This window comes from Canis lupus, chromosome 12 (assembly GCF_011100685.1).
Source record: "Canis lupus familiaris isolate Mischka breed German Shepherd chromosome 12, alternate assembly UU_Cfam_GSD_1.0, whole genome shotgun sequence".
Taxonomy (NCBI): Eukaryota; Metazoa; Chordata; class Mammalia; order Carnivora; family Canidae; genus Canis; species Canis lupus.
Window position 1 is genome coordinate 68,942,534 of NC_049233.1, and position 12,757 is coordinate 68,955,290.

At 47.6% G+C, this 12,757-nt stretch overlaps 1 protein-coding gene across 2 annotated transcripts in view; it reads right to left on the reverse strand.

Annotated features, from left to right (window-relative positions):
- The window catches only part of LAMA4 (laminin subunit alpha 4), a 142,434-nt gene that overhangs the window by 1,193 nt on the left and 128,484 nt on the right, over window positions 1-12,757 (reverse strand). For both annotated transcript variants that reach the window (XM_038554984.1, XM_038554983.1), the window contains exons 31-37: window positions 11,716-11,903; window positions 10,311-10,500; window positions 9,384-9,539; window positions 7,726-7,885; window positions 5,889-6,019; window positions 4,363-4,456; window positions 3,752-3,871 (exon numbers count right to left, since the gene is read on the reverse strand). In XM_038554984.1, the coding sequence (XP_038410912.1) occupies window positions 3,752-3,871; window positions 4,363-4,456; window positions 5,889-6,019; window positions 7,726-7,885; window positions 9,384-9,539; window positions 10,311-10,500; window positions 11,716-11,903 (1,039 nt within the window). The remainder of the gene's footprint in view (window positions 1-3,751; window positions 3,872-4,362; window positions 4,457-5,888; window positions 6,020-7,725; window positions 7,886-9,383; window positions 9,540-10,310; window positions 10,501-11,715; window positions 11,904-12,757) is intronic.

Below are 12,757 nucleotides of genomic sequence, written 5' to 3' on the forward strand. Positions count from 1 at the left end.
TACTATTTTTAGACTCAGTTAATGCTTCTCTTTCTGTTTAATCTGTATCATTACCCTTCACCCTTAAGCCTCCACATTTTTGCCAAGCTCACCCCATATAATGAGGAAATAATGAATTCACGTAACCTGACTTCTAATTTCTTCCGAGCTCTGGGTTTAAGAACCATAAATAGGCTAATGATCACTGGCCTGGTCTGTGTGGGCACAGGTGCCCTGTAGTAGATCTAGAAGAAGCCTTACGCTTGTTAATTGTCCAGATACAATTAAATGTGTCGGACGATAGAAGCAATATAATTTAAAGCAACTTAGAGGGCTTGGAAACATCACGGAAATAAAATCCATTTAGTCAAAGCTTATTATTACAAACAGCTATGTGAGCAGTAGCCGATAAAAGACAGAAAACCCTCCGAGATCCCTAACTCGGGAAGGAACATAAAACAGGACATCGAATTAAATACCATCACGCAGCTGTAATAAGTTTTCTAAGCAGCGGAGATGGAGACTGTGTACTGAAAATAAATCAGGGAAATAGCATTTCATCTTCGGAATGTTAATTATGATGTTTTAAGATTTGGAAGGGGCTGCGGGGGACTTCTCTCTGTCTCTACGTTAGCAAGACTGTATATATTCGGCAAGGCCGCTCCGCGCACTTCACCATCAGAATAAAAATGAGTGAACGGGAAAGAGGGCAGGGGCAGGAGCATCTATTTCTTCTGCTCATTTTGGAAACTAGTTTTAGAGCATGGCTTTTGCTTCTGTTCAAGCGCACCATCCCGTGGTTCGCAGGGAACGTCGTTGAAGGGAAGTAGTTCATCTAGAATTATTACGGTCTTCTCAACGCACCACACGACTTATTCTAGGTAGTGACGGTAGATGCCCCAGAACCCTAAGTAACCGATTAATAAAAGTCAATCCATGATGGGGATCCCTGGGTGGTTCAGCGGTTTGGCGCCTGCCTTCGGCCCAGGGTGTGATCCTGGAGTCCCGGGATTGAGTCCTGCATCGGGCTCCCTGCATGGAGCCTGCTTCTCCCTCTGCCTGTGTCTCTGCCTCTCTCTCTCTGTGTCTCTCATGAATAAATAAATAAAATCTTAAAAAAAAAAAAAAGTCAACCCATGATTTTAAGAGCGAACCTTCCTCAGGTTGGAAGCCCGGCTTCACCGCAGACTAATGCAGGCTTTTCAGTAGAGGAACGGTCTGATCGGTGTGTTTGTGGACCCACGTTATCTGGAACCCTCTTTTAATTTCCGATTTTGATTTTTACATTCTACAGTCAGATTGGCTTTCAGGGAACATAGCTCATTAAATTAACATGCCGTTGACAGAAATAATATCATCAGGGTTCTGCGTGACACAGGAGAACTGGTCGGGCTTCCGAGGGAGTTGGGTGTCCCTCGGAGGTTTATTTATGCCTAATTGCCTTTCGTTACTCTTCTTTTCATGTCTCAGTTTCTGATGTGATTTCAGTGGGATTAATGTCGAACAGCCCAGAATGGTGTGATTAATGACACTCAGCTTAAGCCATAATTGCTTTTGTCCCAGGCTTGCTGGCAGGTTCCTGGATGGCACCCGAAGCCATAAGGGGGTGGTGGGTTGGCGGTGAGCTGCCCCAGCCCCCGGGGCCCATGTGCTGCTCATTAGCTATGACCTGCTGTTCCCGAAAGCGGGTCTCGGGCAGGCCGAATGTGGCTTCAGGGACCCCTCGCCCACCCAGCGTGCGCAGCTTAGCAACTCTTGTGGTGGGAGACACGACGGCAGCACGTCGTGCTGGGACCAGACTCTGCAAAGACACGAAAATTGAAGCGACAAACGTGTGTTTGATGCAAAGAAGAGCCACCTCCGGTGAGCGCCTGGGAGGAGGGCCACTCCCATCCCATCCCTGTCTCAGCGCCTAACAGACCGGAGTTGCTGGCTTCGTGTCAAGGGGAGTCGCGTCGCCTGGCAGCAATGAGTGTACTATTTCAACCTCAACAACATCCTGTGGCAGGTGTCACGGGAGGGCGGCACAGACCCAGCAAGTGGGGAGACAGGGCATTGCATGTGTCAGGAGAGGGCTGGGCTGAGTCTGAGGGGTCAGGAAGGAGTCAACCCGGGAGAGGAGTTGGAGAAGTTCTTGCTCACAGAAGTACCAAGGGAGGGGAGCAAGGAAATTTTACAGAAACTGTGGCTCTGTGTGCTGCGTAAAGGCCGGCGGCGCCAGGGGGGCAGCGTGGAAGCACGTGGGGAACTGCAGAGAGTGTGGGGGTCCAGAGGCAGGGGTGCGGAGGGGCCGGAGGGTCAGGGGCCTTGCCGAACCCTGCCTCGCAAGCTCTTGGGAACCTGTGAAAGATCTTAGACGGCGCCGTGGTGTCCAGGAAGAAAGCAGCGTACAGAAATATGGGAAGTGATGGACACGTCGTGCACACCCCAGCTGCAGGAGGTTCGGCGGGGGCCTTTGCCAGAAACCCTCTCAGCACTGAGGCCGGGAGCCAGGAGGACAGGACGGGGAACGGAGGTGCGTGTGGACAGTGGACGTGAAGATGATGAAGGTCTCAGACACTTCACCAGGGAGTTACTGTCCATACGAGCATTTGAAAAATACAGAGGAAAGCTTAGTTGCCACTATCTTCTGAGCACCCAAGGTCACGTGCTTAATTTGATCCGTGCTTTCTCTCTCTCTCTCTCCTCTCTCTTTTTTTTCACACACTCTTAAATTATTACTTGCCTTTACATGGGTCAGTCTAAAATAATCCAGGTAGGACACAAGGAAACATCATGTTAAGTTTTTCCTTAAAATCACCACCAAATTCCAGATGTAAAAGTTTGGTTTTCTCCTTCTGTCTCCCTCCCTCTCTCTTTCTCTTTCTCTTGCTTCAACATTCCGTTTTTCCAAGTTAGTGAAATGTGCACATAACAAACATTTTCAACATAGGTCACGGTTCCTGCTCTGGAGATTTAAAACTGTTGGTGGGGGGTCCCAGGGGGTGCTCAGCAGTTTAGCACCTGGCTTCGTCCCAGGGCGTGATCCTGGAGACCCGGGATCGAGTCCCGTGTCGGGCTCCCTGCATGGAGCCTGCTTCTCCCTCTGCCTGTGTCTCTGCCTCTCTCTGTGTGTCTCATGAATAAATAAAGAAAATCTTTAAAAAAAAAATGATTGGTGGGGTGGGGTAGGGCGTGGGGGTCCATCCGTTTCCTCCTGTCACCACCCTGGATTATACACCTTTCTCGGCAGAGGACAGCAGCGATGTGACTGGTGAGGTTTGCAGGGTGGCAGCTGGGATGCTCCCTTGGGGCCTGGCCCTACGTAGGAACAGAACAACCCGAGGTCTGCAGCTGTGTGCACCACTGGGGCCAACCTTGGACGGGGGAGAAGAATATATTCCCTCCCCGGTGAGGAAGGGGAATGATTCCCAGCGAACCTTCAGCCTTCCAGATTCTCAGATCCTAGAGCAGTGTCAGTACATGAGGGTGCTCTGTGTCAGAGAGGAAATGCAGTGTGTGTCCCTAGGCGGACGCGAGGATGCCTAAAGGGGAGGGTGAGTAATGTCCACCAGGCTGGGGGCTGAAGCGTGGTGCTTCTGGGTTACTTGGGTTTTGACGCTTGGATAAGGAGACTTAATCGCCTAGGAGAGGACCCTGTATATAAGAGCCCCTTGAGTTGTCAGGTGAATCACGAGAACCCGCAGCTCAGCCCTTCGTACCCCAAGAACGGTTATGAGAACGTACCCATTTCTTGGATTTGGAAACGTGTCCCTTTTCAAGTGACCCTTACCTGGAACACCCCCAACAAACACCGGCTCCCTGTGATCAACTGGTTTTGGATTCAGGGGTCCAACCACATGGTTCACTTCAGAGTCTACATCCAACTGAACCACATTTGAATCTCTAATAACTGAAACAGAAGGAAAAGTCTGGTCATAAATGGCACCGGAGCGATGGCTTTTCCTGCGAAAGAGACTAACTTGTAACCGTAGTGGCTTCTATGTATTCCAGAACAAACCTCACACTTTCTTCTGTATCATTGAAAACGTCAACGTCTAAGCGATCACTGTAACATTTTCCTTTGCAAGGGACAATATTTAGGATATTCTATTTTTTTCTTCATGAATTATGCATTAAAAAACAAAAACAAACCTCCCTAGGACTATTTCGGCAGGAAAAAAAAAAGATTATTTTGAGAGTATTCAAATTTTCAGACCACATGTGGGTTTGATGATACATACAGTAACATCTGATTCTCCTTCCTTGGCCACCTTGGGCCGTTGCCCACCCTCTATCTTATCATGCAAGTTACAGTCCGAGCTCTTCCAGGACGGTCATCCCACGCGGCGGGGACGTGGGCCCCCACTATAGAGCGAACCCGGGACACTCCGTGCCTCTCACCTGTAATTCTGTGCCACCTGCCATCGCAGAGACTCTGCTTGGGCATCACGGAGGTGGAAAAGTCCCTGATGCCGTTGTTGACCTTCACTACGACCTGCCAAAGACACGTATGTTACACACTTGCCCTCGTCCTCACAGTGACAAAAGGCAGACTTCTTGAATGGACCACGGAGAGCCACTGCGTCCACCCCTGCGGGCCGGTTAGCCTTGCCGGGTGAACACGGGGTCAGTCTTCGGTAGGTGGTGGGGGGCAGACGGTGGGAGAGGCCCAAGAGGACGGAGCAGCCGGGGGAGCAGCGACAGGGCCGGCGGGGGGGGCCGGGCATGAGCTCCTGTGATCCTTACCGCTGCCCTCCGAGCAGGTGCAGGTGTTGCTGGGGAGCGGGGACGTGCAGCCAGACTGGGCGCCCAGCCCGTGGCCCCCGTCTACGCACCTGCGAAGCCCTCCCCACCAAGCCACCGAGGGCCTCACTGCTGGTTTGGAGCTGTGCCCTCGCAAGCGCTTGGCCATCACATGGCTCAAGAGGACCAGAGCTCCCATAAAAATCAGTTCTATGGGGCAGCCGGGTAGGGGCGCGGGGGGGCCCAGTGGTTTAGCACCGCCTTCAGCCTGAGGTGTGACCCTGGAGACCTGAGATCGAGTCCCGCATCGGGCTCCTGCATGGAGCCTGTGTCTCCCTCTGCCTGTGTCTCTGCCTCTCTCTCTCTCTCTGTGTCTCTCATGAATAAATAAATAAAATCTTAAAAAAAATCAGTTCTATGAGGTTGGGGATGGTAACGCAAATCTGCTGCCGCTTCCTTAATATTTGGTTGGACACCCTCATGGATGTTCCTTAGTCATGCCTTTTAAGGATGAAAGTAGCCTATAACCATAATAACTTTCTGATTTCTCACAATCGAAAACAATATGTATGTAAATATACACCAATATGCGTCCGCGTGCACATCAATACATACACGTCTGGCCCACGGACATAGACAGGGGCTTGGCTGCTCGTTCGTTTTGGTGCAGCCGGGTATGTCTGCTGCTCTCACTTGTAAGGAGGTTTCCTTCCCATGCTTTTATTTTTTTAATTTTTTTAATTTATTTATGATAGTCACAGAGAGAGAGAGGCACAGAGACACAGGCAGAGGGAGAAGCAGGCTCCATGCACCGGGAGCCCAACGTGGGATTCGATCCCGGGTCTCCAGGATCGCGCCCTGGGCCAAAGGCAGGCGCCAAACCGTTGCACCACCCAGGGATCCCTCCTTCCCATGCTTTTATTAGAGCCTTTTAATTCCATTGTTATAATTGACGATTTTGTTTTTTAGCTTTGCCATGTTTCCACGGCTCTTTGCTCTAATCAAATCAATTTCCAACATATGAATCCGAATCCAAGGACCGCCTGCATTTAGATTTCCTGTACGGCTTCCCCACCATTTCCCCCCCAGCTACGAAAGGGGGAAGGGCTCTGTGAAACGGTCCTGCTTCCATCTAGAATTCGGGGTCAGAGAAGAAGACAGTTAACCAGTGTTTAGGGCCCTACCTGGCCCTTCTTCATGTGAACATTCAGGTACTCCCCGTTGACGCTGTGGCCGTGAACGAGGGTTCCCGAACTGCTCCGGGGCCGCACTTCGAAGGCAATCTCAAACTTCAGTCCGATATTGAAGGACTCATCTGCGGAGAGGAAGTCAGGTCTTCAGGGCAGCAGCCTGGAGTTTGTAGCCGCCGTGTGACCGCGTAGACGCGTTGCTACCTCTGGTTTTGAAACCTCGATGGGTCTCTCACTAGGTAAGCAGCAAAAGTGCCATTTCCCACGTCAAAGCCACCGTGCCAAGCTCAGTGGGGGGGGGGGGGGGTGAGACCACGAGCACCCACCCCGGGGCCGGGAGCTCGGCGGAGGAGAAACTGGTCCCAACCCGCAGGACCACCTAACATGGCCCAAGTGAGGAGGGGGAAAGGGCCACGTGGGCGCGGGGAGCAGCGTGAACAGGGGTGCAGAGGCCGGGACACCGGGAGGGGCTGCGGAGGCCAGTGGGGCCAGGCCTGCGGGGACGCTCGCTGGGAGCCACGGGGGAAGGGGCCGTGCTGTGCTCACGTAGGGAAGGTGGGATTTAGTCTGTAGCCACTGAGCGAGGGTATTTATTTATTTATTTGAGAGAGAGAGAGAGAGAGAGAGAGCACAGGAGGGAGGGCAGAGGGAGGAGCAGAGGCCTGGCGGAGCAGGGAGGCCATCAGGGCTCCGTCCCAGGACCCCGGGATGGGGACCCGAGCTGCAGGCAGATGCTTACCCGACTGAGCCTCCCGGGCGCCCCTAAAATAAGTCTTAATAAAGGCAACTGTTGCCAGAGCCGCAGAGTGTCCCGGAGGAAAGGGAAGCGGAGCTGCGACGGCCGGGCCGCGGGACGAGGGTGAAAGCTCACTAAGAAGAGCCGGGCTCACTCCAGGACACGCCCTGCAAACCCGGGCATCTTCATAATACTCACTGGACATGTGTCCTTATAAGTCACTTTTTAATTTTTTCCCGCTCTTAGTTAACGTTTACGGAGAGCATGCACGGTGCGGGTTGCTCTGCATTTCAGGCTGCCCGAGCCTGCGAGCTCTCACCACTGAAATCCAGGGACAGGCTGAGAAATGTGAGTGCAGGTGCCTCATTGTGGGCGAAGGAGGAGAAAGGAAAGTTAGGTCATGAGCCAGACAGAGAGAGGAAACACGACCTCTGGTGTTCTGTTGGACGCGGGGGCGGTCATGCCTTCGTTCAGGGGGTGTTGGGGTGCCTTCCTCATACCTGACGCTTGCTCTGTAGAGTGTATGTTGCAGTGGCTTGGGTGGGGATTGGGTGCCGTCTGCTACTAGGACTACAAGTATTTATTTTTGGAACCATGATGTTCCATCACTTGGCATAGGGAGGGGCCTGCCAGAGGCACACAAGAAACACTCGGTTGAATGAATGAGAGAGTCAGAGTTAAGGGGAATAAAAATCCAGAAATATAATCTCTGAAGGCTGGGGTTGCAGAGCGGAGGGAAGAAGTGGGCCTTCCTTTGGCAGGGTCAGGGGGTCATGCTAAGAGGGAGCAGAGAAAGAGCAAGGTGGCCAAGAGCGGACACACATCAGACCACAGAGCAGCACAGGACGTCCTAGGAGAGCCACGAGGGTCCACGGCAGAGGGCTTGGCAGCTGTGGAGCAGCTCTGGTCAGGGAAGGCACGCAGGGATGGGCACGCCCGGCTGCTTGGGGACAAAGGCAGGGGACAAAGGCGATCCCCGTGGGAAGAGGCCTATTCCTAGGGCTGAGTGGGTCTGCCGTTCTGCTCCCGAGCCTGATCCCCCTGCCAGCCACCCTCCCCCGGGAAGGAAGCATTCCGCGGTCTGCGCACTGTTACCTAGAACCACGTAGCCTCCTTCTGTTGAAAAGTATGTCCCTGTTTCCATCGGACCCTCAAAGCAAGGCGTCACGCTAAACGTCTGAGAAGCGGAGGTGATGGAGGCCCCGTTGAGCTGAAGATTGCCGAGGCAGCCACTGAAGCTGTAGACCGAGTTTATCTGAGGGAAGAAGACACGTCTTAGAATCCAGTTTCTCAACCCCCCCAGGTGCGCACCGAAGGGAAACAAAACGAAGGGATTGGAGTCCTGGGAGGGACGAAGCAGTCCCCGGTCTTATTTATCTAGCTGTCGGGGTGGGGGGGGGGGGGGTGGGGGTCTGTCATTTTCCAGGTAGTTGGTTCTTTAACTAGTCCTTTGAAGCTGGGATTTTTCTATTCGATAATGTCAGGCTGCAGTCACTAGCTATGAAGGTTTCTACACGCACGATGACAAATAAGTCGCAGCTATGGTTTTGAAATTAAATAGGAGAACTACCGTTAGTTTGTTTCCTTCAAGAATGACAGCTGGCCCCAAATCATCCAAAGCTGACGAGGGCTAGCGGAGTTCTTAACCGTTCAACCTCCCGTGGTTAGATGGACAGCAGAAAGCTTGCATTTCTGGCTTCATTACCTCATCTTGTGGTTGAGCATTTATCATACCCCAGGACGTGACACTTGGGCCACTTTGGACGACTGAGATCACACTGCTTTGCAAATCTTTCTTTTAAAGGGGTTGTCATGAAATTGGGACCACTTGCCTAAAATCTAAGTATGACATGGCCCCCCTGCTTTTTTGCCTTAGATTAGCAAATCTTAGAAATGTATCGATTTTTTTCGTGCTGAGGTCAAATCTATAGGTTAAGAAAGATTTAGTCCTTTGACACATTTCCATTATTGCTAAATATTTTTGTAAAGGTGCGATATTATTAACTTTTTTTTGATATTATTAACTTTTAAAGCACAAAAATAATATGTATTTTTTATTGTATCCTCCTGCCTCTTCCCCCGCAGGGGTAACCACACTTCCTTGCACATTTACAAATTGTGTGTGTGTTTGTGTGTGTGTGTGTAGGAAATAAAAATGAAATCATAGGCTACAGAATGGCCCCAAAGTTTTTTGTGACTCAATAATATATAATGGAGTGACTTCCTTCCTCTTTTCCTTCTTTCCTTCCTTCTTTGCTTCCTCTCTCTTTCTCTCTCTTTCTTTCTTCTTTCTTTCTTTCTCTTTCTTTCTTTCTTTCTTTCTTTCTTTCTTTCTTTCTTCTTTCTTTCTTTCTCTTTCTTTCTTTCTTTCTTTTCTTTCTTCTTTCTTTCTTTCTTTCTTTCTTTCTTTCTTTCTTTCTTTCTTTCTTCTTTCTTTTTTGTATTTTTTGCACTGAAAGCGTGGGTCCTTGCTGAACAAATAAGCATCTGCTTGAGATATAACTTCTCACGACAGCTTAGACTTCTGAAACTGTTTCGTCTCACCTCTACCTTAGAATCAGAAGATCACTCCTGACTTTGCAATACCAGAGGGCAGATAGACTTCTTCTGGGACAATATGCACTTTGATAGCCTATATCCAGGGAAACTATGGTTCTATTCTTGCCAATCTGCTGATAGTAAAGCAAGGCCCTGGATTAAATAATCCTCCGGCTCTAGGGGTCAATGGCTCTCCCTGGTCATGCCAGGCCTACCTGGACATTTTTCACAGCCCTTCCAGGAGCTACACCTCCCAAATAAATAGGACCCTTGATGTTCCAGGCAGCTCCAGTAGGAGGAAGACTCTCTTCTAGGACTCGAAGGCCATCAATTATCAGTCGGCCGCTGCTCTTCTCCCGAATAAATATCACCTGGATGGAGAGAAGGACAACAGCACCTGTCAAGTGCATCCCAAGATTTGGGGGAAGGCTCAGTTGCCTCCTCTTCTAACTTTGCTACTGCAGGACTGTGGGAAATCTGCAGAAATTCTTTAAAAAAAACTGGCCTTTTCTCTGAAAGTCAAGATTTGTTTTTTCCTTTAAAGCTTGACTTAAAGCTACAGGCTTAATTTCTGACTACAGCTTGTATGTATTTAGTAGAGTTCGTCAATGAAGCTCTTCCCAGCTGGCCCACCCACTTGGTTTCTCCGTCTCCTACATTTATGGTAATTGATCGTAATGCATCTTACACTTCTTACTGTTTTCATTGCATAACACTGATTTGCTTCGATATTTAGATATTCTCCCTACGGTATCCTATCTTCCTAACAGATTTACTCTTCACTTTGTATCTTCCACAGCTTAGCCTGTAAAAGACACTCAGCAATTGCTGCTGAAATTTAGAGACTTCCAGGCAGTGGGAAAACAAGCAGAAAATTGTTGGAAATCAAACTTCAGGTTAGGTTTGCCATTGGTCCTTTGGTGAAAATTAAGTACGCTAAAAAAAATTACACTCAGCCTGTATCTCTTTTTAAATAATATGCTTCAAGATTTTTTTTATAAGGAATTAAAAAAAATTTCAAAATTGAGTTCCTGAGTTTTAAAATGGGTATTTCGAGAGAGACCAACAGTGGGCATTAATGTCAGTTCATTTGACAACGATGAATATTTGCCGGTAATAATATTCCTCTGCCTTCAACTCACATCATGCCACACTCCATCATTGTATTTCTCTTGGCTTCTAATCTTTAGTTTCTTGTGGCCAACATTAAACATGAAAACCAAGCGGCCGTGGGCTAAGAATAGAGTCATGAAGTCATTCTCTTCTTGATCGGAGACATAGAAAATCATCCCATGGGAGGAGCGAGTTTTCAGACGAATGGAGAACTGAGATCTGGTAAATGAAAAGAAAAAGCTTACTATCTGTAAAGTGAGACTCAAGGTGGTCTCTAGTTTCCCACAGCAACACAGTGTAAGGAAAGCTGAGTAGCCATTCCATGAATCCCAAGCAGCATCACTTCTAATTATACCTTACTATGATTAATGAATATTGGGAAAGGGTGACTAACTCAAAAATCTAAATCTTTCCCTACTTCTTTATACAGCAGGGCTACATTCCACATTTAAGGAAGCATTGTTTCACTTAACGCGTCTTGCCTTGAAAATAGGGTTGCATTTAGTTTGTTCATGTGGATAAAATACTAGTCAGTAATTAATGTGCATACAGAAATCTGCATAGAGAAAGTATGATTTGTGTGCTATCTAAACTACAGATTCAGTATTCCTGTCTTTCCCTAGGAAAAATTAATCCGTAGATATCACAGGTTAAAAAGAGCTACCAGAATGTGTAGGAATTAAACAAAACCTTCTAGACATTTAGCTCCAGGCCCTATAGATAAGATACATTTATTAGGCTGATTTCCAGTTTGATTTAATTCTAAATTCTTCCTAATGAATACAAAATACTGATACTGCCCATTAGGCAAATAGCAAATTCAAAGGCATTAGAGGTTACTTATTGAATCGCACCGCCTCTATGAATGTTTGAAAGATATGAGACCTATATAAGAATATTTGGGTGCTCACACTATAAAAAGAAATCCTCAAAAGTGCCAAGTAACCTGGAGATTTGTGGAATACTGGGAAGAGGGGCTGGGCTTTACGGACAGCTGGAGCACTAGCAGACATGGAAGTGGGTTTGGGATCTTCAGTGTCTTTCCTTATTAACCTTCCAGCAGTTCAGAGGCACCCCCATTTTTGATATGAAAGCAATTTATATGGGAGAAGGAAGGTAATGCCAAGGTTCGATGATGAGTCATATGAAATGTGTCCCATGTGCCTTTCTTTGATTGGCTTTCCTTTTTGATGAATGCAGAAAACTCCTAGAAGAATGCGGTTTTATCCCTCTTACTTTGGGGAAGAAAGTCACAGAGGACGTAATGTATCGGAAAGGAAGGATCCTGTACCATGTAGCACTTATTCTGGTAATAAAATAATAGGATTAAGTGGTACAGAAAGGAAAGATCACAGGAAAACGATGGCAGATAGAGGATAAGGATGAAGTCCAGCCACGGCATAAAGTTTCTGAAAGGATAGCGTGTTACTTTACTTTTCACCAAAATCTCTTTTTAGGTGTTCAAACTCTTGGCGGCTGTTGGCGGTCCCTCCGTACTGATAGGCGTGCTCTATGGCCCTAGGACTGTTGGAAAGGTGGCAGTAAGCATCTCTTGGAGCATTCCCCTCTGGGAACTTGAGGCCTGCAGGGTCCCCGGAAGGTGCATCTTTACTTTTCTCTCCCTGTAAGAACAGGAAATAATTCATAGTAAGGGATGAACCTGACATACTAGTAGCGGAAGTTCATTTGTGATTTCTTTATCAGTAATCAATAAAAATAAAAAATAGTGAAAGTGTACATTATTTGCGCATTTTCCATTCACAGAATATTAGGGCCCTCTCTTTCCTTAGGCAAACGACAGCAGGAGCTTTGTAGCACTAAGAACAATACATGACAACAACGCAGTATGTTAACAAATCCAAAATTCTAGTCTGTGATAGTAAAGCAGAGCTAACCTGAAGCCGCAGACATAACCGCTCTATCATTTCAATTAAATGCACATCCAATGGTGAAAAATGGAAATATTGACAAATAAAATAACCTTGAGGAAATCCGTCAATAAAACCCTCCTATCTTAGACAACAATATTTCTTCAACACACAAAAGTTAACATATTGAGTAATGTCTTCAAGATATTTAAGAATATTTTTGATGATAAGATAGCTAGTAAGCTTCTATGTGACGGGACATAGAACAACACTTAAAAATTACTTTGCGCTCCTAAAATTGCACTGCTGATTTTAAAATTTAGAGCTGTGAGACTACAGGCTAACATTTAGTGGTTATCTAGTCTTAATTTTGGAAGCAATATTAAAGTAAATGCAAATAAGTCTGATCATCTAATCATTCATTTATCCAAGCAAATGTTTACTGAATACCTAATAGGCAGAAATGATGTGGAAGGAAATGAGTATTTCTGTGTGCCTCCCACGGGCCATGTGTGGTGGGGGACAGAAAGGTGAGGGAGAAACCGTTGTGGTATTTTTTTTTTTTCTTAAGGAAATGAAAATTGATTTGGAAAAACAGGCAGTTAAAT